We start from the raw sequence: 24,230 nt of genomic DNA, 5'->3' as shown, positions 1-24,230 counted from the left end.
CCAAGTCTAAAACATAGTCAAATGAGAAGCATAAACAAAACCAAAGATAACTATAGCTGATGGTCTGCAGGGGACTAGCAACTGGAACTCTCTCTCCCGACAGCATCAACCAGAAATATAACAATAATGGAGGCGGGGTGAATCCAACACTCAGCAGGTACAATTGATATGCAAAGTAAAGAAATAACACCTAACACTAATCATGCGTACAGTCTCCTAATATAAGAAAGATAAAAATTTGCATCTGAAGTAAACAGGAGAGGAACTGTACTAACCAGGACCTGAGTATAAGGACAAACAGTCCGAGTGGTATAGGAATCATGTATGCATGTCAAACATAGGTATCCAAACAATATGCAGCATATAAATGCAGCAAGCACAAACACAAACAATAAATGCATCATGCATATGATGCCAATGATGCGTCCTGGTCACCCCTGACGCCAATCGATCATCTCACACATAATAGTGAGGCCGAGTGGGTAGGGCTGTGACAACCGTGCACTCTGTCGTCACTACTCCTGATGAGTGACCGAGTGGACGGGATGCTGTCGGAGTACACCTATCCTCCTACCCCAAATCATAAATGGGGGAGCGCAATGCTCTCATCTCCCGGTACTCAAAGACGGGGAGGAATCCCTGCCGGATAACACGTTGTGTCACACTACCCATGAGCGGACCAACAGTGCCTAACAGAGTCCCTGCTGCAACACACTCAGCCTGAATCGACCACTAACCCATGAGTGGTGGTGTGTGCAGATCCATGTAACTGGCGATGTGCTCAACAATAATGGAGTGGACTATCGCACAGCATGCAATCATGCAAATGGTGCATGGCACTAACCACAAAATATCCTGACCTAATCCACATGTATATAAAAATGCATCATAGGTCAACGAATCAAAACAATCCAAAGGTACACAGAAGGTATAAAACCTAGGTCCTGAACATGGTAAAGCATGGTATATCACTACCCTATAAGCATGTATAAACAGGTAAAATATACATGAGATGCAAACCAATCAATAAATCAAGCATGTACCAAGATTTGGGTAGTGATTAACCGAAACAGATAAGAAACACAATTAATGCAACATGTTAATTTCATTACTAAGCATATCAAAGACAAAAAGTCAAAAGTACCCGCCTCCAAAAATAGAAAGGTCCAATCTGACTCCGAGATACCCGTCTCGCGTCAAAGTCCTGTATTCAATAGATATACAATTATTTAGCTAAATTTATATAAATAGCTAAATCAATTCTTTAACCCTAAATTAGGGTAAAACCCTAATTTCAAAAACACATAAACCTAATCAACATACACATGATCGTCCAACTACAAAATATATCAAATTCCTGTGTACGCTACTACAACTGGAAAAGTCCTCTATTCCTTACCTCAACACATTACCTTTAAAATTCCAATTTTCTCATAATTCTCATAACCAGCTAATGATACCATTCAAAACCATCAATAAAATACATGTTAATCTCTAGCTTACCTTAAATCACAACTTTGTTCTAGAATAAGAAGCTGCTGGAATTAGTGATTGAAAATCACCACTGTTGTCGGATCCAAGAACAACCAACAGCACACTATATCCACTGGAAAACTTCACTGCTAAACATTAGATTAAATTACTAATGTATAATCCTCTAAACCAACTACTTACCCTCCAAATCGATACTCTTCTTCTAGCCGAATCAAGCTTGTTTGGCCAGTACAACTTGTCTGGAAACTCCTGGCCGAAACAAAGGAAAAGATCTAACACCAGGTGGCGGCACTGGTCCCTGTGGCGGCTGCGGCAGAAGGAAGGTCGGCTGTGTCTCGTCGGACCAGAGGAAGGGAGGAGAAGCCGTCGGTCAGCCGGAGCTAAGACAAAGGAAGTCGCGGCACTGGGACCTCCACGACGAGACAGGGAAGAAGAAGAAGAAGGGACCTCGCCTGTGATGTCGGCAGTATGGTGCAGAAGCCGATCTAGGGCAAGGTGAGGAGTGTCTGGCGAGCGGCGCCTTCGCTAGGCGAGGAGGAAGAGAAGGGGGGTCGCAGAGGGCGTCGGTGGCGTCGGCACTTAGGGCTCGGCGCTGCTCGGCGTCGGGAGAAGGAGAGAAATCGACTCGGAGAGGAAGAATGAGAAGAAAAGAAGAAGTGCCGAGGGGAACTGGTATGCTCAGGGAGAAGGAACCGCCGCGGCGCGTGCGGTCATGCTGTTAGGGCAAGGTCGCAACGGGGAAGGAAGAGGGGCGCGCGGGTTTTCGGTGAGAAAGAGAAAGAAAAAGAATTTAAAAAGGAAAAGGAAAATCAACTTTTCCTCACTTAAATGGAGTAGCCTAAACAGGCTTTTCCGGGCCCCGTTTTTATCCCCGTCAACTAGTCCGTACGAGCTCCGAAAAATTCCCGAAAATTTTCCAAAAATTCCGGAAAAATCCCTTATTAATATTCGCCTATTTACGGTATTTTACATTCAAGCTTCCAAAGCCTAACACTCTTATTCCAATTCTTATTCTCAATCTTGTAAAGAAAAAGAGTCCCTTGTGAGAGGTTTGCTCCACCGATAAGGAGAAAGCTCTAGCGGGAGATTGTTGGGGACTAATCCACCAAAGGATTAAGGGATCGTCCACCTCAAGGACAAGCAGTGGAGTAGGAGCAAGCAATCTCCGAACTATGTTACATCGAACGTGTTAGCGGTTTTATGTTCTTTACTTATTGCTTTTATTGATTTAGTTTGTATTTCCGCTTGTGCACTAACCTTGTAGAAAAGTAATCGACTTGGGGGTGTCCAAGATATTCAATTCCCCTTCTAGTCATCCACAAGATCACCAATAGCATGAACAACCCTCAGAAGACTTCTAGTCCGAGCAATCTCAGCGTGATCAGAATGTTCGCGCCTCTACAATATCCACACGAGCATATTCTTTGTTCATCCCATGAACTCAGAATTTGGAGACTCTCGTAAACTCTCTTGTCAACAAGTTAGAAAGTGTGAATCACACACCCTTTCACTCGAAAAAGGAGAAAAGGGCCCTCTTATTCTCAACCAAGCTTAAACTTTTTCCTTCTCATGAAGTTAAATAAGCTAATGCCCTTTCACCTTCTCATGGAGTAAAAAAGTCTTAAAGTCTTTTTCACCTTCTCATAGAATTACAAAGTCTTATAACCTTCTCATGGAGTTAAAGAGTCTTAAAGCTTTTTCACCTTCTCATGAAGTTGAAGAGTCTTAAACTCTTTATCTTCTCCAGAAGTTGGAGAGTTTTAAACCCTTTACCTTCTCCAGAAGTTGGAGTCTTGTTAGCGATGTAAAAAAGAAAACCTAACCATTAGGTTTTCTTGTAGTGGGCTTTCTTGTTGGGTTGGGCTTAAATGGATTAACCAATTAATCCAACAAGTCCAAAACTCAATTAGATTAATTTATTAATTCAATAAGCTTAAGGTTTGAAATCATAAAATAAATCAATCTCTAAATCAACAATGAGTGACATCTAGTAATATAAGCATCATTGTCACCCAAGTAAGGATAATGTCAAGATCCGAACTAACCTATCTATGACCATGATATTATAAAATTCATTCCTGTTGTTCTTGATATCTAGATTGATTCATGAGGTATAGATAATGTCATTCTCTCATTAATTTATGTGTTTTTTGATCTTTAAGTAGACTCATTTAACCAAATAAGTTTAATATCTCATATTGACTTATTTGAGCATGGTCATACATTTCAGTAGTCTTACTCAATCAAAGGGCCTATAGATATCTCTTCTATTATATGGAAGGAACAAATCTCATCTACATCACTTACATCCCTCTGCATAGCTCATTGCATACTTAATGAACAACTTTATAGTACACCTTATTACAAGTAACATTTGTCGATGCCAAAGTACATAACTCCTTAGGTAGAAAACCGTAATGACTTCAGATCTAAAGACTATTTATACTAATAGTCATTATGAGAATATTTATGATACTTATATAACAATCCATGAAACTTCTCATGGCAAGTCAATTCAGTATAGATTCTTTAATATATATATCTATGTGTTAACTTGTATCTTATATTCATGACTTATGAGAATAAGTCATCAATTGACCTATATGATAGTTTGAAGCTTTATATATATATATATATATATATATATATCACACAATTCAATCAATTGATATGTTGTAAACTAGAACATATTATTCTAGGTATTATATTTACTCAGCTAGCACAAACATAAAGTAAATAGCAAACAAAACATTGCATATTATAAATATGATACATTATGTCCTAAGTTAATCAACTCATGATTAGCTCTCAATGCTAACACTAACATAGTCATCACCTCAACCTTAGCATCTGACCTAGCAACAAATTTCCACCTCATCAACCAAATTATGACCATCAACTAAATCATGACATTTACCACAATTGAGTTACACTAACTAAAATCACACTGAGACATTATAATTAATTGAATTGTGACATTATAGAAAATCAAATTGATTTAAAATTAGTATCACATGTACCATTATATCATACACTAGATCTTGGAAGATAACAATTATACCTTGTGCAAACTAAAAAAAACACTAGATCTTTAAGAGGCTTTCATGTATCTCTCTTACTACTGTTGTAATTTCAATATAACTAAATGGAATAGGTATTACAAATAAATTGATGCGTGTAATAACGTATTTTTCCTTATATTTTTAAAACATATAACCTTTAATGGAATAGGTATTTGTTTGTTTCTTTAAAAGAAAATTAAATTATTTTAATCTATTAACTTGTTTCAATAAGTAGTTTGTCAAACCATTTAGAAAGAGGACCCCTATAGAGGAAGTTGAGCCTTGATAAAATTTTCCGTGGAGATTTTCTTTTTGCCCATCCAATTTGGCAATAAAGAAAAATCACAGTTATTATGGTTAACTGATAAAGAACGGCCCTTAATATCTAGAATAATACCAGAATATTTGTGAAATAAGTTATATGACTTAAAAGTGGAGCTTGATATGAAGTGTAATTTGATAAATAATTTGATTGGCAATGGAGAATATTTTGATCCATAAAAAGGAAAAGACAGTATTTGGGCATTTTCAATGGCTGTAATTTGTGAGATTTTAAAATTGATGATCCGTTCTGGTTTACATGCTCTAAATAAAATTCCAATGGATTTTGACAACATTAAAATTAAAAATAGAATGGATAATCACCAGGGATAAATAAATGCCACACCTTGAATTCAATGGTTCATTAAGAATGTAATTTTTCTCTCTATTATCATCTCAGCTATATCTATGTTAATTGTGCAGGGTTGAAGCCCTTTGTGACATTATTCCACTGGGACTCTCCCCAATTTTTGGAAGATCAATATGGAGGTTTCCTGAGTTCCCATATTGTGTCAGTTTCTTTTATATAGACTAACTTCGAAAATACAATTTTAGTCAATCTTGCTGTATCTTTGATTTTTCCCTTTTTTTTTTTTTGTCAATTTTGATTAATGGTCTCAAAGATTTATATGTGCATCTCCTGATGAAACAAATGGCTCAGTTTTAAGATTTTAATAAATGTTTGCGAAATGGCTGGATTTTACAGGGATGACTTCAGAAACTATGCAGAAACTTGCTTTAGAAATTTTGGGGATCGAGTAAAGCATTGGATCACCTTCAATGAGCCATGGAGCTATAGCATTGGGGGATATGGTTTAGGGTTTTTAGCTCCAGGAAGGTGCTCTAACTGGGAGGAACAACGATGCAGCAATGGTGACTCTAGTAAGGAGCCGTACATTGTGGCACATCATCAGTTGTTAGCCCATGCAGCCGCGGTGTTGGTTTACAAGAGAAAATATCAGGTAAGAAGCCAACCTTGCAAACAATTTATTGTTATCTTCCAATTCTTTGTTGCCTCTATGTGGATTAGTAACCCATAATTTAAGTTAAATAAAAGAAGACTATATAATGCCAAAAACTAGTTGAAATAATCTTCACAAACCCATAGACAAGCATTGGATCACAAAAATTTCATAAGAGATATTCAGAAACCTATATCAAGACAAACAAACCCAGAGAATATATAGAAAGGGCTCTAACAGCTAGTTTACAAACATGCATCTCTAGCATACTAAAATAAGTTCTAGTTGATTGATTGAGCATTCTTACTCTATTTGAACATACATTAATCCAAGTCTCAATGTCTAATCATTATATAAGAGTAATAAGAAAATTGTATTTCATGGTAGGCACATTATGAAAAGGCATTTATGGAACCTACTATTTCTAACATAATGTGTGGGCTAGATGCTTTGCTAGAGGTCAACTAAATCTAGTGTGTCTAAATATATGGTCTCCATGTGGGATCAAATGATTTGATCTCTTAATCATATTACCACTATGTCTAGAGTCTCACATGTAAAGTTGATTCTCCTAGCATTAGGTAGGTGGAATAGATGATGAAAACTAATAGATAATTATTATATTGGATTCATGATTTAAAATTTCGATCCGTGTTTGAGTTTTGATTTTGGATCAGAACGATATGGTTTTAGTATCGCATAGTATTATGCCAATATAATTTTGATTTCTTTTTAATTTTCAAATATGAGTATATATTAATCAAAATTAATTTTAATAATATTTAATTATTAAATATGTTCACTATTAATATTATATTTTGAGATGTTGAGTTCATATTTCAATATTTTCTCATAAGATAATATTTATCAATTTTTTATAAAATTTATTTTTAAAAGTAAATAATTTTAAAACTCAAAATTAAATATAAATTTATAAAATTATTTAAAATGTTTGAAGATAATTATAATATTTATTAAATATTTAAATTATTTTTTGAATGTATTTGTAAATTTTTATTTTAAAAAATTATTTGAAAGGTTTAAGAATTATATTTTAAAGAATTATTAAATTATTTTAAATTCATATTCAATTTTTAATATTTATTAAAAAATATAATTTATAAAAATATTTTAAAATTATTAAATTATTTTAAATTCATATTCAATTTTTAATATTTATTAAAAAATAAAATATTTGAAAATATTTTATTAATTTATAAATTATTTCAAAAAGTTAAAAATTATTAATATCTTATAACTATTGATATGGTCATAAGGATAGGCCGCTCAAGAAGTAGGTCAAAGCACGGAGGACCGACTGACATGGAGATCAAAGTCAAATGGCCAAAGTAGCATGATCGGACGGACTTGAAACTGCTGACTAGGCAAGGTTAGCCAAGCGGGACTTGCAGCAGGCCTCGCAACATCGATCGGGTGTGAAGGGCCGACCAAACCACCCGAGCGGTCGTCCTTCGCAACTCACAGATGAAATTTGAGCTAAGTAGTACTTTATTTGGTCCACCATCCTAGCCGATCAAACTTATGAGTTGATCGAACCTAGGGACCGATCAGACATACTGCGCATCCTCGGCAAAATAAGGGTTAAATAAAGAACGAATTATCGACTGCATTCTGTAAGGCCAAGTGGGTGATATCCCGGTCGAGTGGCGGCTTGTTGGCCTACAGCGGAACCCACATACATGTCATATCATACTTTTTTGAAACTTTGTGCCGAAAAGGACAGAAAATATCCTGCAGACAAATCGTCTTTTAGAAGCTTCAAGTCTGTCAAATCACAAAGATTTGCACGCTCATTTAAGGAAAGGTGCAGGAGTACTTTATGACTTGTCCTTTCTTAGGAAGCCTCAGGAAATGTGTTAATGTTTTGAGATACGTGCACAATGCAAAAGTAACACTATAAAAGGGTTCTTATCTATAGGCGGAGGTATGCGATATTACATTTCACTTAACCGGATCACTGATATGAACGTCGGAGGGCCAACACCGGGAACCCTTTCTTGATGCAACACTAACGCTCGCTGTGTTGTAGGAGAACACGGAGTCTTCATCCAGTGAATAGCAGAGTCGCGTCCCCAGCTCACCGCCTTCACCAATTTCGGACATGATCAACTATTATTAATATTATATTATATTTATAATTATTATATATTTATCATTATTAATAATAAAAATATATTTTAAAAGTAAAAAAATCACAACCCCACAACAACTGGTGTGGAGTCGTCCACCCTCCGAGCCTCGGCAGAGGGCCGCCACAGGGGTGCGACACACTACACGACCTTGCGGTGACCTCACGAGTTCTCAATGGTTTTGTGGTCATAGTGTCACTAAGGTACAGGTGTTTGGAACGGTAAATACCACTCTTTTCAAGCTAAAAAGCTTAGTATTTCAATCCATGATTGGACTATTATTCAAATAATTAAATATCTTAATTACTTTGATTAATAAAAAAATAATTTAGAAAAAATAATGATGAATTCTTCTAATTAAACTTAGAGATGGAAATTGATCTGAGGAATTATCAATTAATTCCTGCAATGTGAATTTTTTTGCTCAAATTAATTTCAGGGCATAGAGTTTGATGCTGGAATTAAAGAGTAATTTCAGTTCTTTTTTTATTATTTTGCTGAGTTAGATTTTTTTAGGGTATTTTAGTCTTTTACATATTTAGGGTTTGAATATTTAACACCTATTTAATTGTTTTTGAGAGATTTTTAATTAATAAGAATTTACAGCGCTTCTTTCCAAACATCTAATTTGATTGTCTATCTCCTAGCATTTTGTAAAATCAATAGGGTTTAGAAGATCATTTCTAATATTCGTGCATGAATCAATAAAATTGATAGTTATCTGTTGCTTCAGTAAGTATTAGAACCGAGTTGATCTTGTGGAATCATGTCATCGAGAAGACAACAACGCATTGACTACACTTTTGATTATGATATATGGAGCAACCAGTTCAAATTATTGATAAATAGATGAAACAGATGGAAGGGGTTGTGGATCAGCTTGTTGAAAGGATGACGACAATGTTTGAAAACTAAAATAGAAAAAATCCGATCCAATGCAAGATAAAACTCGGAAGAGAAAGAGGATGTTCTTGATGAGGAGGAAAGAGTTTTTAATTATAAAGAAGATGTAAATGATAAAATTGAAACATTCGATGATCTAATTTTCGAAGATGATGAATAGAAGTTGTCGATGAACATGGTGAGGGCAGTAGAAGCAGCATGGGGATGGGCCATTCATGTCCGAAATGATGGGGGACGTGTCTGGCGTCGGAATGGCAAGTCTGCTGAAGCAATGTCTTTGAGAAAAGTAGAGGTTGCTAATTTATTTTATAGTATGCAGCATGAAGGCCCCAAAGGCTCCAGGCCTAATGGTTATAATTCAATGTCGTTAGATGATATCTTGCAGGCTAGAAAGAAAACAGATAACTGTGGAAGAATTGTTGCAACTGAAAACTTGGGTAGTGTGAGTCCAAGTCCTGATTTTGCTTCTGCTTTAGATCTTTAGCATCCTTGTAAAGAAATTGGAGAACCTAGTAAGAAGGTTCAGATTTAAAAGAAAAGCTTAGCAGAGCCATTGAAAAATTTGGAAACAAATATGTTGAAGTTGATGTCGAAGATGTTGGATATAATTATTCCTACTAGATGAGTTTATTTGTAAGTTGTATATCTGAATATGATTCGAACATTTTAAAGTGATCTAACTTATGTCTAGTAGATTTCGGGTAATTGAATGTGGATCTCATATGTATAGAACCTATAGTACCGTATTTATTATCATCTATATGTTGATAATAGATATTTAGTATATATATATATAGACTTAATTATAGTCCTGTATCTATTATTATCTATGGGTTGATAATAGATGTCCACTATATATAGAGTTGGTCCCCAAGGGCTTAGGGCATCATCTTAACAGAGCTTTTGGTTCTCCATTGACCTAAATCTTTTTGGCGCTGTCGCCGTTAAGCCCCTTGGAAGATCTTCTTTTTCTTTCCACTGCATCTTCTTCCATAGGGATTATTTTTAGACGACGCTAAAGACAAGGATGACATTTCAATCAGGTTCCCTATCATATTTGTTTATATATTTATTTTCTTATGTCATGTTTAATTGATGAAATGAAGATCCATGCTCTTAGAATCTACAAGAACTATCAAAAGATATCATGGATATGGTACCTCATGATTATACTTTAGAGAAAATTATTCATGATGTGCCATTTGCCAGTCCTGGAAGATCTTACTGAAACAATATGTCAAAAGAATCAAATTTATGGTGTTGACACTAGCAACAAACAAGATGATCATGAAAAACTCAAGCAAAGGTTCCCTATGATTCTATATATTATTTCAGGTGATAAAGATGGAAAATGAGGTGGAGCTCTAGTTGTCTATATTGAGGTTGCTGCTAGATTTGTCATGATTTTAGCAAGGGGTGACAAGTTTAGGCACTACTTCTATTCCTTTGGTCCTCGGTCAAAAAAAAAAAAAAAAAAAATCAACCCCATCACAATGTAACACCTACCTCTAGACACAATCGACCCATCATTGGCTATTGGGTTCTACTATAGAGACAAGGATGATTTCAAAGGTTTTTGCTCGCATTCCACACAACTAGCCTACAAATCAAGTGGAGCATCATCATTCACAATCATCGTCCTCGGGTTGTACCTCCCTAGTCGACAAATCACATTTTCATAGTAACCAGCAATTCAATGATGAATTTTCTGCATCATAAGGAGAATGATGCGTTTATTATTTTGCCTAGTTTGGTTTTTGAGGGTATTTTAATCTTTTAGATATTTAGGGTTTGAATATTTAAACATCTGTTTAATTGTTTTTGAGAGGTTTTAAATTAATAAGAATTTATGGCCATGTCATTTTTTTCCAAACGCCGAGTTTGATTGCCTATCTACTAACATTCTATGGAATTAACAGGATTTAGAAGACCACTTCTTATATTTGTGCACGAATTTATGGAAGTGATAGCTATCTTCTATGTCAGAGTTGATCTAATTGGGTTATGAAGCATCGATGAAAAGACATAAATGAACTTGGAACTCTAATATTCGATGCATGTATAGACGATGACGTATGTCCGTTGACACAATCTAATACGATCTTCTAAGTGTAGGGTTGGTCAGTACTAAGAGAACCACTAAGATAGTAGATCTATCTTTTTTCTAAGTGTAAGGTTTATAATTTTAGGACTTAGAGTTTAAAGTTTAGTGTTCAAGGTCTAAGTGTAAATCAACTTTTCGTGTTAGAAAAAGATTCACTAACAATCTAAAGGCTTGTTTTCTCACTTGGTTGCCAACATTTTCCTCGCCTTAAAATCAATAGCATCTAATGGGACATAGAATTTTCAAGTGTTTTTTATTTTTTATCTTTTGAAAGATAGGGTTGTTATATATAATATTGTAGTAGAGTAGATCTAGGATTCTAGATTTGTCAAACCATTATAAAAAGTGGGTTAAATGGAATCATTTTAGTGGATTTTATTTTGGAATTGTTGCGCTAAAGCAACAAAAATAAAATATGCATCATTATTCGACTGGTGTACTGTTCGGCTCCACTCTCCATACATCTCCTGGTAAACTAGGGAAGTGCAAGCAGATCTGGACTTGATGGCCACATTCAGGAGAAATTTGACACCGTAGGAAAATTAAACCTCGCTTCGTGGGTTCACCGCTAAGGGCTTCCAAAATGCCGTTAATGTGTGAGGCATTAATACTGAGATGGATATTTTTTTTGGTACCGTAGCATTAATGCATTCAAATGCTAAGGATTATATATATATATATATATATATATAGAGGATTGATATGCTGCGCGCCTGCAAAGTACGTGATTGTGCGCGACTTACCTTCCTGATCGGTCACCAGTCCGATCAGGGAACCTCCTGATCGGTCTGTAGACCGATCAGAAAATGATCGGTTCCCTGATCGGTCTCTGGACCGATCAGGAGGTTCCTTGATCGGTCCAGAGACCGATCAGGAGGTTCAGGAAGGCAAGTCGTGCACAGTCGCGCACTGGACAGGCGCGCAGCATATCAATCTTGTATATATATATATATATATATATATATATATATATATATATATATATATATATATAACGTATCAACACATTTGTACGTTAAAAGCATTACGGATGCTCTAAACCTATTTACCAACTTAACAAATAAAAAAAATAATTAATCAAGCTGAATAATGTCAAATCTAGAATGACTAGTTCAATCCTAAAAAAATTTCTCACCGACCACTAGGATAAATATAGAAGTACTTATGGCGAGCGGCCTAGAGCTCAGTATCTCTTAGTTACAAGTCTCATTTGGAGGAAAAATCACTGCAAATACAACGTAGCTGAGAATCAAACCGTGAGTGCTTGGGAGACACCATAACCCCAAGGGCATTTAACAACTCAACAAAGATAATGGAGTAGAAGGTCTTTGAATCACATTAAACCCATTGTTATTATCGTTTGATATTTTCATTTTTGCACTTTATTTACACTTTGGCTATCACACAATATAACCATGTATACACTTATTTTTATTAAAGACCAATCTAAACCCAACTCCATCCACCAAGATTATCATTATCTTTAAAATCAAACTTGCTCGACTCAAATTTGATTATCCTTAAAACTAAAAGTAATGCTTAAACACTATCAATCATTCTGATATTTAACCAGATTATCCCCACATACTCACTACCTTAAATTAATTAGAAAGATGAATGAAATTAGTCATAAATGTTAGCCTTTTGTTTTCATGATATAACATTTTTTATCTACTTTTGGATAACAATTTTATGACATTGAGTGAAAAATGAAACTTAAATATTCATTTGATTTTGTATTTATGTAGCCATTTCAGATGGGGAAAATAGGCATAACATTGGTATCGAATTGGATGATCCCATACTCCAACTCAAAGTCCAATAGAGAGGCAACTGACAGAGCTTTAGATTTCATGTATGGATGGTGAGGTTCCATACGCTTCTTCAAATCCCATAATAAGTTAACTATGCATTTTCTTATTGTATATTTTAGTTTGTTTCTTCTTTTTTCTGTTCCAATGTAAAGGTTCATGGATCCATTGACAAAAGGTGATTATCCATTGAGCATGAGAGTGAATGTTGGAAATCGACTACCTAAATTCACCAAGAAGCAATCAAAAATGGTCAAGGGATCCTATGATTTCATAGGGGTTAATTATTACACAGCAAGATACATCTATGAGCTTCCTAGGTACCATAATGTTCACAAGAGCTACAACACCGATTCATGGACCAATTCAACAGGTAGCTTATTGCTATATATTTCCGTGACAATGCATGTTTAACATCAGATATGACCTATGTGTGTATTTAATTTCCTGACTATTACTTCAAAATATTAATTTTATACATAGTTAATTCAAAGCGCTAATATTTACTTATGTGAAATAGTGTTGAGGAATGGAATCGCAATTGGACCAAAGGTCAGTATGCATTTATAATGTTTTGTGCCTCCACATTTTGTGATGTATTTCTTCAATTGAAATATGTTGTCTTATTCTTTCTGTTGGGTTCTGTTCAAAATTAAACATGTTCGCAGTGGAAAAGGAAGATCTGAACGAATTCGCATTACTCGTTTGGATAAGAATATTACCTCTTGATGCACAAAACATTTTGCGGTTCTAGAGAGTGAAGTTGATCCAAGCACGATCAATATGTTCTCGCCTCTATGATATCCACACAAGCACAACCCGTCTCACGAGCATGATTGGAGAATCACAAGACCCACGCCATACTACTAGCTACTATTTAAAAGTTTAGACTGAACCCTAACTTTTTGGGTTGACAGAAGTTTATCAGATAACATCGTGTTCCAAAAAAATAAACTCAATCTCCAAGTCTCATCTAAAATAATACATTTTTTTTCTTTTCTTTTATTTTTCCATGCATATTTGGTTTGAGTTTGTTTGAAAAAATCTAAATAAATATTAGATTAATCATAATCCAACAAATTTAAGATCCTATTAGATTAACACAGTAATCGAGTAAGATTCAATTAGATTATCCCATTAACCTAACTAATCCGAAATAAATTTCAAACTTAAAACTTATGGCCACTTTAATACTAAAATAAAACTCCTAAAATGATGTGTTATTTATGTGTAACTCAATAGGTTCTCCTAACATTGACAGTAACTCTAAAATCACGAGATAAAGACACAAGCGATGAGTGACATTTAGTAATACATCATAGCTACCAAGTGACAAGAATGTCGTAGATTCGACCTAATCCGTCTATGACTATATTATATAACTTAGTGTTGTTGTTCATGATATCTATATTGATTTATGAGACATAGATCTTATCATATTCTCATCAATGAATGTGTTTCTTGATCTCTAAGTAGACTTAACTAAATAAGTTCAATATCTCATACTGATTTATTTAAACATGACCATGTATTTTAGTAGTCCTACTTAATCAAGGGATTCACAGATATTACTTCTATTATATGGAAGGGACAAATTCCATCTACATCATTCATATCTCTTTACATAATTTATTGTATACCCAATGAACAACTTTATAATCAACCTTGTTACAGGTAACATTTGTTGATACTAAAGTACGCAACTCCTTCTGTAAGGAACTATAGTGACTTCAGGTCAAAGGATTGTTTATACTAATAATAACTATGAAAATATTTATGACACTCGTATAACAACCTATGAAATATTCTCATGACGGTTCAATTTAATATATATATTCTCTAATATATATTCATATGTTAACTTGATATCTTATATTAATAACTTATGAGATTAAGTCATTAGTTAACTTACATGTTAATCTTAATACATTAATATTACTCCTATATATTAATACTTGACTAGAAATGATTAAGAGTAGTGATTGGAAAACAACATAAGAGGCTCGCCACTAGGAAACACAAGGAATGAAATGAAAGAAAGGAAGAGATAACAAACCTAGCTGCTACTACTACAAAAGAGGGGAGGAAAAAAGAAAGAAGAAAGGGAGGTGGGTCAATTAGGCAATAGCCGTTCTTGATCCTATCACTTGCAACACTAATGGCCACCAACACAACAAAGACAAGGGATAAAGATAAAAAAATATATAGTATAAGAGAAATACATCAGAGCGAACTGTGATTGGTGCTAACGATTTATTTTAGGGTTTAAGATTTAGAATTTAGAATGACAGACACTAATAAATGGGGGTGACAACGCACAAGGTAAGGTAGGTCCGGAATGACATATGAAAAGGGATTAGGCAGTGACTACTGAGAGAGAATCACATGGGAGAGAGCTAGGAGAGATATTATGTATAATTTACAACTTCTCAAAATTTTTATTAATTTATTCCAATGTGACTAAACCAGTCTATCTTCCCATAGAAGTTTGGTTCATCTTTAGCTTGGCCAAAACGAACTAAATTGATCTCCTATTGAATGCACATGATTTTAATCACATTGTCTTCGTGATGAGCTCTATACAAACTCAACACAACTTCAATTTGATTCCTGGAAATTATCTAAGTAATCGAAGCTTAATTAATTGTATTGGAGCTTAATTTTTTTGGTTCAACTTAAATAGTCATATAATTCAAATAACCTTTTTCTCTACTTGAAAATTTGTTGTTAGGTCATACTAGCAACTAAAATTTTCGAAACAATTGCAGGCAGCTTCACCTTGGTTGTACATCTATCCAAGAGGTATAAAGGATCTCTTACTCTACACAAAGACTAAATACAACAATCCTCTAATCTATGTCACTGAAAATGGTAAGATATGACAATTTTTTATCGAGCAAGAGTCAAGTGCTAATAATATATCTATTACTTAAAACTTTAGCAAAACTTCCAGGAGTCAGTGAAATCAACAATGCTACATCATCAGTTAGAGAAGCTTTAAAGGACAATTTGAGAGTAGACTTCCACCGGCGACACATTTCATGTGTCTTAGAAGCTATCAGGTACATAGACTAAACTTTTTATGAGATCAAATTACATGATGTTGATGTTTATATATATATATATATTTTGGTGATTGAACATTTCTCGTAATTAAATAAATTTTTGCAAAACTAATAAATTCACAATGACATTCTTTATATGATTTTCTTATGACTGCATGCTTTGCATAATTAGATTGGAAAATAGTATAAAATATTAAATATATAGACTAATACAATATCAACATGCAAAATTTTAAGATATGTTTGATCATTATGAAAAATAAAACAAATAGATAATCATTTGAGAGAAAATCAGCATGACCTCCAATGTTGAAAAGTGTATTATTTAAGTCACACTAGCAACATAAATCATATGTATTTTAGAGTTACACCATTAACAAGAATATATACAGAGAGAGTAAATTGTTAGTCTACACAACGCGCATGGACGCCTCTCACCCTGGAAGGCGCCTCCAATGATCGGAGGTGCTTCCCTGCGATATATATTAGATAATCATTTGAGAGAAAATCATCATAACCTCTCATGTTGAAAAGTGTATTATTTAATTAAGTCACACTAGCAACATAAATCATATGTATTTTAGAGTTATATATATCACACTCAACTTCATATCATAATTTGGAATTTGGTAACTAATTAAATTGTATTGTGTTTTTTTTGTCAGAGAAGGAGTCAATGTAAAAGGATATTTTGCATGGTCATTGTTGGACAATTTTGAATGGATGGATGGGTACACTATTCGATTTGGAATCAACTATGTTAACTACAATGACAACTTGAAGAGACTTCGCAAGAGTTCATCCTTTTGGTTTCAGAAACTCCTCGCCAGTTAATTATTTTTCTCTATGTCTCAGTTGTATGCTAGCTTAGTAATAAAATGCAACCCTTGGACTTGACAGAGATGATAAATGTATAGTAGTTTGTTTGTAGTGGACAGGGTTTGAGTCTCAAGGAATATATTGTTTGTGTTTGTCCTACCATACACTTAACACCTATGCTTCTGATGAATCTCCTTCTGTCGACATGGGGTCGTCGCGTGAAGGCCATTAATGTGATCTATATATATTCTTTTTAAGCAGTAAAATGCAAGAAGCATCTAATGAGCTTACAACATATATAAAAAATACAAAACCACACAAATATGGATAATTGTATTATTCCTAATCTGTGTCTGTTCATGTAAGACTCTTTATATGCATAGAATTGTTATATCTCATTTTAGAAAAAAAAATCAATTTAGCTCCTATACTCTTAATTTTTTGAAATAATTCCTATATTTTTAGTATTGTCGAAATGCCCTATATATTTACATTTTGGACGTTTTAACTCCCTCCCCCAAGCACACACCTTCCTAACTTTTATTGGTTCATCAACCATTACTATTAACAGTGGAGAGGATCAATTGATATTACTTATGCAAGAGCAAGGTCAAACAACAATAATGAATCTATAGACACATTTTGACAACACTTACAAAGTGTGAAGAGTAAAATTAATTATAATATAAAAACTACAAAGGAGGTTCATAATTAGATAGAATAAATTGGGTTGAAATGAAATATTTAGAGTTGGAAACTGGGGTTGTGCTATGACAAAGAAGTATTTGAAATAATAGAATGAAAGAATTAAAGAAAAAAAAATGGAAACCTCAAAATGTCACTTTGAATATTACCCTAGAATAATTTACTATTAGTTTCAAAGTTTATAATATAATCATTGAAAGTTAAAGGTTAAATTATAGATAGTAAACAATTTATCTAAAATATAGCGAGAAATAAAAGAAAAATAATATTCCTGATGTATTCGAAATTCACCTCTGGCTAAACATCTAAGTTAAAGCTTCCTCAGTCCAGGGGCTATGGGGCATAGAATATTCAAATTATCACTTAAGGATTTATGGTTTGATCTCTAATTATGACGTATTTATGAGAATTTTCTTCTAAATGGGACATGCAATCGAAGGATGTTGGACTTCTGGATTGTCAGCCGCGTGCGCTTCTCGATTAATCTTAATGGCTAGTAGAAAATTTCTATGAGGATCAAATTGGACAGGTTATTTTAAGACTAATCAATTAGATTAACTGGATTTATCAATTTGCGTGGATGTGTTGAAGCTTCCTCTAGTGATATGGACAAGCTTACGTGAATCAACCCACGTTGAAGGGGGTTGGAAGTATCTGACTGGTAGTAGAGTGTGAGAAAGAAAGTATAATGCAATGAAAGAAATAACCGGAAAGACTGAGGTTCAAATCCCTTGACGTTGCTGAATTGTATTTTATACGATTGACTGTCTGCAGGATCGACGTGAGCGCCAGAGGGGAGACCTATAGGGAGGGGGAAATAGCGCACGACACATTTCATTTTAAAACCTTTTTCTTTCTCTTTTCAAACTATTACATAGTCGAATAAAATAAAAAAATTAAACACGATTAAGATAAATTTATTTTTATTTGATTCATCTTCATGATCTTTGAATGCTTTCCAATGGGCAATTCACTTTCTTTCCGAACAACTATTTAGAGGCAGAGATCCACTTCTTACAATATTTACTATTCCTTAGAATTTAGAGCGCACCGAGACAATGACTTGATAAAAATATATCGATAAGTTATGGATCGTAGTGGAGCCTCGTCGTTGGAGTAGCACAATGGTGTTGTGGAGGAGTGTTTGCATGCGTGGAGAGCTTATTAGAGTTGATGTAGAAGCCTCTGGTCGAGCCTACATTGATAGTCTTGGATTGGTCTACCGATTAGCTCAATCTGTCTACCGATCTCCTCGATAATTGAGCCAGATCCGTCTATCGGTTAACTAGTCTATAGGATCGGTCTAGCGATCCTCTATCCCACCAATGCTTTTCTACCACCTCAACATCTTGATGTCAATCGACCACATTATAGCTCTACAGCCCTTATCCTTGACCAAGCCTCGTGCCACATCAACAAATCGATTCTTATCCAGTTCCACGTCGATCCAGATGATCCTTATCCCTTGCCATGTCAGTCATCTGAGACTTATTCTCATCCATCGCAAATGCCACATCGGCACACCGGACATCTCACTTGACAAGTCACCAACTATGGCACATCAGCATTAGATCGACCAAACCTTACTACTCGGTCACCCGGACCATTTAGTATACAGTTAGCCCATTCAGTCTACCTAGGAAAAATGATAAGTTAAAAACTCAAATCAAAAGTTTGAACAATGACCATGCATTTTGAATTTGAATAATTGTCAAAAATCAAAATTTAGAAAGTATGGTAAACTAAACTGGTATATTAGACATCACTAGGGACAAATTAGGAATATTTCTAAAAATTATGTACCTTTAAAATTTCTAATTAATCCAGTAGGTAGGAACTTATATTGAGTTCCAAAATCATACTTAGACTAATATTCTCTCAATTTTAAAAGGGTTAAAATGTCAGAAAGGAAATTGAATATTAATTTTTTTAAAGGGTTTGTCTAAGAAAGTGGTTGTTGCTCCAATATCCAAGAAGCCTAGTGTCTCGTCACAGTCTGAAAGTCTTTTATTGAAATAAATATTTAATTAACTAACTATTAAAATGATTTACTATTATAATCTTTTAACAAGTTAGAAATTTTTTTTTATTAGTCAAATTTTTACAATTGACAAAATATTTTTGTTAATTCTTTTTATTTTTTTCAAAATACAAAGTATAACTTTATGAATTTTTTTAAAAATTGTTAAACATTCTATTAAGCACCCCTCAAAATTAATTTCAAAATATTCTAATTTTTTTTTTTATGATCAAAGGGGGAGGAAAGGTAAGTTTAGGGGGAGTTAGAATGTTTCAAATTTGAAATTTGAATTTTGCTAACTCAATTACAACATTATAATGTTATTTTAACTTGTTTTATAAAATTATTCATGCAATTCCATTACAACTTGTAATTTGATTTGTTTGTTTTTCCCTAACTTGAACTTGGGTTGATACACATCAAAAAGGGGGAGATTGTTGGAACCTCATGATAGTTTTGATGTGATCAACCAAGTTAAGTTAGGTCCTATTATATTTTGATCCTTATGTCTAAGTGTGCAGGAGTTTAAGAACACAAGAAGTCGAGCGGAAGACGCAACTGCCGAGAAGGATGGCACGGGAAGGAAGTCAACGGGCTCAGTGCATCTTCCGGCCTACTTGGGCCAACAGTGGTGTGTGTGTGTGATGTAATAAATTAGTTTATTTATCATTAAGTCTTCCACTGTACATGTTTACGAAGCATATTTTTAGTACACACCGCATCGGACATATCCCAACATTTCATCATCAGATCAACTCCCAAGCAATGATCTTCCTATTACGTTACGTAAAGGTAAACGCCAGTGTACTTATTCTACTTCTCCTTTTGTTTCTTATAACATCATATCATTTTCCTCATATTCTTTTATTGCTTCACTTGAGTCTATCTCTATTCCTAAAATGTTCGTGATGTCATATCTCATCATTGTTGGAAAGATGCAATGATAAAAGAGATGAATGCTTTAGATGACCATGACACTTGAGACTTGGTTGATCTACCTTTTGGGAAACGGACTATTGGATGCAAACGGATATTTACAGTAAAGGTGAATCAAGATGGATTGGTTGCCAAATTAAAAACCCGCCTTATTGCTAAAGGTTATGCTCAAACCTATGGTGTGAATTATTCTAACACTTTTTCTCCTGTCGCAAAGTTGTCATCTATTCGATTGTTTATTTCAATGGCTGCTGCTCATAATTGACTATTACATCAACTTGATATCAAGAATGTTTTTCTTCATGGTGATCTTCAGGAGGAGGTGTATATGGAGCAACCTCCTGGGTTTGTTGCTCAAGGGGAGTCAGGGAAAGTTTGTCGTCTTCGGAAAGCTTTGTATGATGTAAAACAAAGTCCTCATGCTTAGTTTGGAAAATTTAGTCAGGTTGTTAAAAAATTTGGTATGATGAAGAACAAGCTTGACTATTGTGTGCTATATAGGCAGTCAGTAGTTGGTATCATTCTATTAGTTGTGTATGTGGATGATATTGTTATCACTAGAAGTAATACTACGGGAATCTCATATCTTAAATCTTTGATTCATACTCAATTTCATATAAAAGACTTGGGGGTACTGAAGTATTTCTTAGGTGTTGAGGTTATGAGGGGTAAAAAAAGTATATTCCTATCTCAGAGAAAATATGTTCTCGACTTATTAACTGAGATAGGAAAATTGGGGGCAAAGTCTTGTAGTGCTCTAATGACTTAGAACATGCATCTCACATGAGAAGGAGAGCTATTTAAACATACTAAAAGATATCGAAGGTTGGTTGAGAAGTTGAATTATCTTATCGTAACTCATTTGGATATTGCATACTTAGTTAGTATTGTCAGTCAGTTTATGACATTTCCAACCATTCATCATTGAGCAACATCAGAACAAATTTTGTGTTACTTGAAGGGAGCACCTAGACGAGGTATCGTATATAAAAATCATGGGCACACTCATATCGAATGTTTTTCGGATGCAAATTAGGCAGGTTCCAAAATAGATAGGAGATCTACTTCAGGTTATTGTTTCTTTATTGGAGGAAATTTAGTCTCATGAAAGAGTACGAAGTAAAATGCTATGTCATCATCTAGTGCAAAGTCAGAATACAGGGCTATGGCACAGTCTGTGTGTAAGATAATGTGGATATATCAATTTTTGACTGAAATAGGACTTAAAATTATAGTACCAACGAAATTATGATGTGATAACTAAGCTGCTCTTCATATTGCTTTGAATCATGTATTTTATGAACGAACTAAGCACTTTGAAATTGATTGTCACTTTATTCATGAGAAAATTCAACAAAACTTAATTTCTACAAGATATGTGAAGATTGAAGAACAACTAGAGGGCATCTTCACAAAAACTTTAAGTGAGATTCGGGTTGATTATCTTTGTAATAAGTTGGATATGAATAATAGTTATGCTCCAACTTAAGAGTAAGTAACTAAGTATTGAATATAATAGTTAACATATTTATATATATATATATATATATATATATATATATATATATATATATATATATATATTAGTTTGTATAGTTTGTATAATATGTCTATTCTTCAATAAAGAAGATATTCTTTTTTTTTCCTCAAAATTAACAAATATTGTTTTTGATTTACCTTATGGTGGGGAGCGGAGAGATCCCACTGAATTTATAGTACATAATGTTTGGGCTGACTTTACCCATGAGCTTCATTATACGGCCAAGGCCACTACCCTTTGTAATATATTGTCCACATGGTTTAGTGTGCTCTACAATCGTTTACATGTTCGCGTGACTTAGATATTAAGGGATGAATTGAGAGGTGAATATTAATCTCGGATCTATAAAATCAAATTTAATTTTTTAATCACAAAAGTAATTTAAATTCTCTCATGGATAACATTGAATATCAAAGATCTTAAATGGTTAATATGATTCAATTACTATGAGAATAGAAATTGTGTTAGGATAAATAGGTCGTTGCATTCAAGAGGAAACAATGATTACCTAATGATAATTCACTTTCATAAATAACTTAATGTTGTAAGAGAGGGAATCATTACGGAATAATTGATATTTATTATCGTAAAACTGAAATTTAAAATTGTCTTAAGATTTAGTTTTCTATTTAGTTCTCTTGTTTTGTTATTTAAATTTCTATTTTAATATTACAGTTGCTTTCTTATTTTGATTTTGTATAGGTAGCCTATTTTTTTTTTATATGTAACTGATAGTCAGCAACATAATATTAGAGGATGGTATTTTATTATTGAATGATAAAATGCACTTGCTATTTCCCAGGATAAAGAGAGATAATTGGAATAGAGAATATAATTGGATGAGGCATCTTTAATTTTTTTCAACTAAAAATATTTTTTAACAAATAATAAAAATAAAAATATTTTTTTAATTTGTACCCAATAAAATTATTCATTTTCATCCCTTGTGGATTCTATTTTCCTGGCAGATAGATGAACTAGAGGAATAGAAGAAATGGATAAATAGGTAATAAAGATGAAAAACATTCCGCCAGCAGCATGCATAATAATGTTATAATATCAATATTAATTAATCCATTGCATCTGCCACAATTATTTATTAAGAAGGGATAACGATTGACTCACTCGAACGGGATCAATAGAGCGTAAATCCATCGTCGTACGAGACGTGGCGGCCCCGGCGGCAGGGCGGCGCGTCCTCCCCGTACTCGGCACAGCAGGTCCACCTTTTCTTCCAGTTGGCGCGGCCGGTGTTAGGCCTCTCCCCCTTGTCGTTCCACCTGTACACGATTACCCCGCTGCGATCACTCCACTCCCCGTCAATGCCCTGGTGCGGCGGCGCCATGGACAGCAACCCTCTTTCCCCTTCCTCCGACACCCACACCCACCGCGTAGTCCATTCCATTGATAAATTAGAAAATTAGCTAGGCACCTCCATCGATTGCATAATAATAACAATATAATTAAGCCGTCTCAGGAATCCTACCTGTGGTGTGGCCGTGGAAGGAGCAGGCGGTGGGGGAGTTATTGTTGTCGTGGTAAAGTTCGCCGCATCTCAGGCATCGCTTCTTGATCTGCTTCTGGGGGTTCGGTCCACTTCGGATTGAGGAAGATGATTTGACGAATTTGGGGGACGGTTTGGGCGAGATTTGGATGGGAAGGATGCCGCAGTGCTGCAGCGAATTAACCATGGAAATCAAACGGGATGTGCGAGATGAAGCGAGGAAACGGGTGCGCTACGGGGCGAGATAAGGAATCCAGTGGGTGGGCCCGTTTATTATCTTTATAATTATTATTATCTTTATAATCATTGAGATTATATATTATATTTTGTATTATTATATTTATTATAATTCTTTTGATATATCATCTAAATGAATTATATAAATATAATTATTAATTACAATAATAAATTAATAAAATAATAATTTTTTTACTTTTCTTTTATTATTTCTGCCCTTTCTATGTTTTTGTGTGTTCGTTATGTACGTTCTTGTAATTAAGGGTGCTTGGTTTGATGGAACGAAAATAAGAAATGAAAAAAGGATTAAAAGTGGGTATTTAGTTTGAGGAATTGATGATGGATCTTATAGATTTATTATCCACTAAATATGAGAATAAATTGTTACCTAACAAAAAGAAAGGAAATAGAAAAAAAATACTATTCTAATTTAAATCATATTCATACTCATTTTCTATTTCTATCCATCTCATTCTTATTGGCATTCTCATTACGCTAATTCCTCCTCTTTTAATTTCTCTCAAATGCATTTTTTGAATTTCTTCAGCCCCCTCCAAGAGTTCTTGAGCTTCAATACTACCACTGCAACACCCTCGT

General features: G+C 34.2%; 2 protein-coding genes across 6 annotated transcripts in view; one reads left to right on the top strand and one right to left on the bottom strand.

Annotated features, from left to right (window-relative positions):
• LOC121998224 (beta-glucosidase 24-like) overlaps positions 1-16,948 on the top strand; it is a 43,408-nt gene extending 26,460 nt beyond the window's left edge. For 2 of the 3 annotated variants that reach the window (XM_042553022.1, XM_042553023.1), the window contains exons 6-13: positions 5,301-5,388; positions 5,584-5,839; positions 12,745-12,860; positions 12,963-13,180; positions 13,328-13,359; positions 15,576-15,678; positions 15,761-15,869; positions 16,538-16,948. In XM_042553022.1, coding sequence (XP_042408956.1) covers positions 5,301-5,388; positions 5,584-5,839; positions 12,745-12,860; positions 12,963-13,180; positions 13,328-13,359; positions 15,576-15,678; positions 15,761-15,869; positions 16,538-16,706 — 1,091 coding nt within the window. In that variant the 3' untranslated portion in view covers positions 16,707-16,948. The remainder of the gene's footprint in view (positions 1-5,300; positions 5,389-5,583; positions 5,840-12,744; positions 12,861-12,962; positions 13,181-13,327; positions 13,360-15,575; positions 15,679-15,760; positions 15,870-16,537) is intronic. The other variant, XM_042553024.1, reaches the window with a different exon arrangement.
• Positions 1,186-23,641, bottom strand: LOC121998225. 3 transcript variants are annotated; one of them, XM_042553028.1, is made up of 3 exons: positions 23,379-23,641; positions 23,018-23,257; positions 1,186-1,204 (listed from the first exon to the last, which is right to left on the bottom strand). In XM_042553028.1, the coding sequence occupies exons 1-2, from the start codon at positions 23,581-23,583 to the stop codon at positions 23,028-23,030; spliced, it is 435 nt and encodes a 144-aa protein (XP_042408962.1). In that variant the 5' UTR covers positions 23,584-23,641; the 3' UTR covers positions 1,186-1,204; positions 23,018-23,027. The 3 variants fall into 3 exon arrangements, with proteins under 3 accessions (XP_042408962.1, XP_042408961.1, XP_042408960.1); XM_042553027.1 differs by lacking the exon at positions 1,186-1,204 and adding an exon at positions 16,187-16,345; XM_042553026.1 differs by lacking the exon at positions 1,186-1,204 and having other exon boundaries at positions 22,900-23,257; positions 23,379-23,639.
• Positions 23,642-24,230: the final 589 nt, after the last annotated feature.

Source organism: Zingiber officinale, chromosome 6A (assembly GCF_018446385.1).
Source record: "Zingiber officinale cultivar Zhangliang chromosome 6A, Zo_v1.1, whole genome shotgun sequence".
NCBI lineage: Eukaryota > Viridiplantae > Streptophyta > Magnoliopsida > Zingiberales > Zingiberaceae > Zingiber > Zingiber officinale.
The sequence above is the reverse complement of the archived record's forward strand: the minus strand, read 5'-3'. Positions and strand labels throughout refer to the sequence as shown.

Excerpts from the sequence above, each read along its gene's own strand:
- LOC121998225 (XM_042553028.1), bottom strand. The coding sequence starts at position 23,583 with ATGGTTAATTCGCTGCAGCACTGCGGCATCCTTCCCATCCAAATCTCG. Across the intron at positions 23,258-23,378 it reads CTTCCACGGCCACACCACAG|GGGAAAGAGGGTTGCTGTCC; the intron begins GTAGGATTCCTG and ends TGTCGGAGGAAG.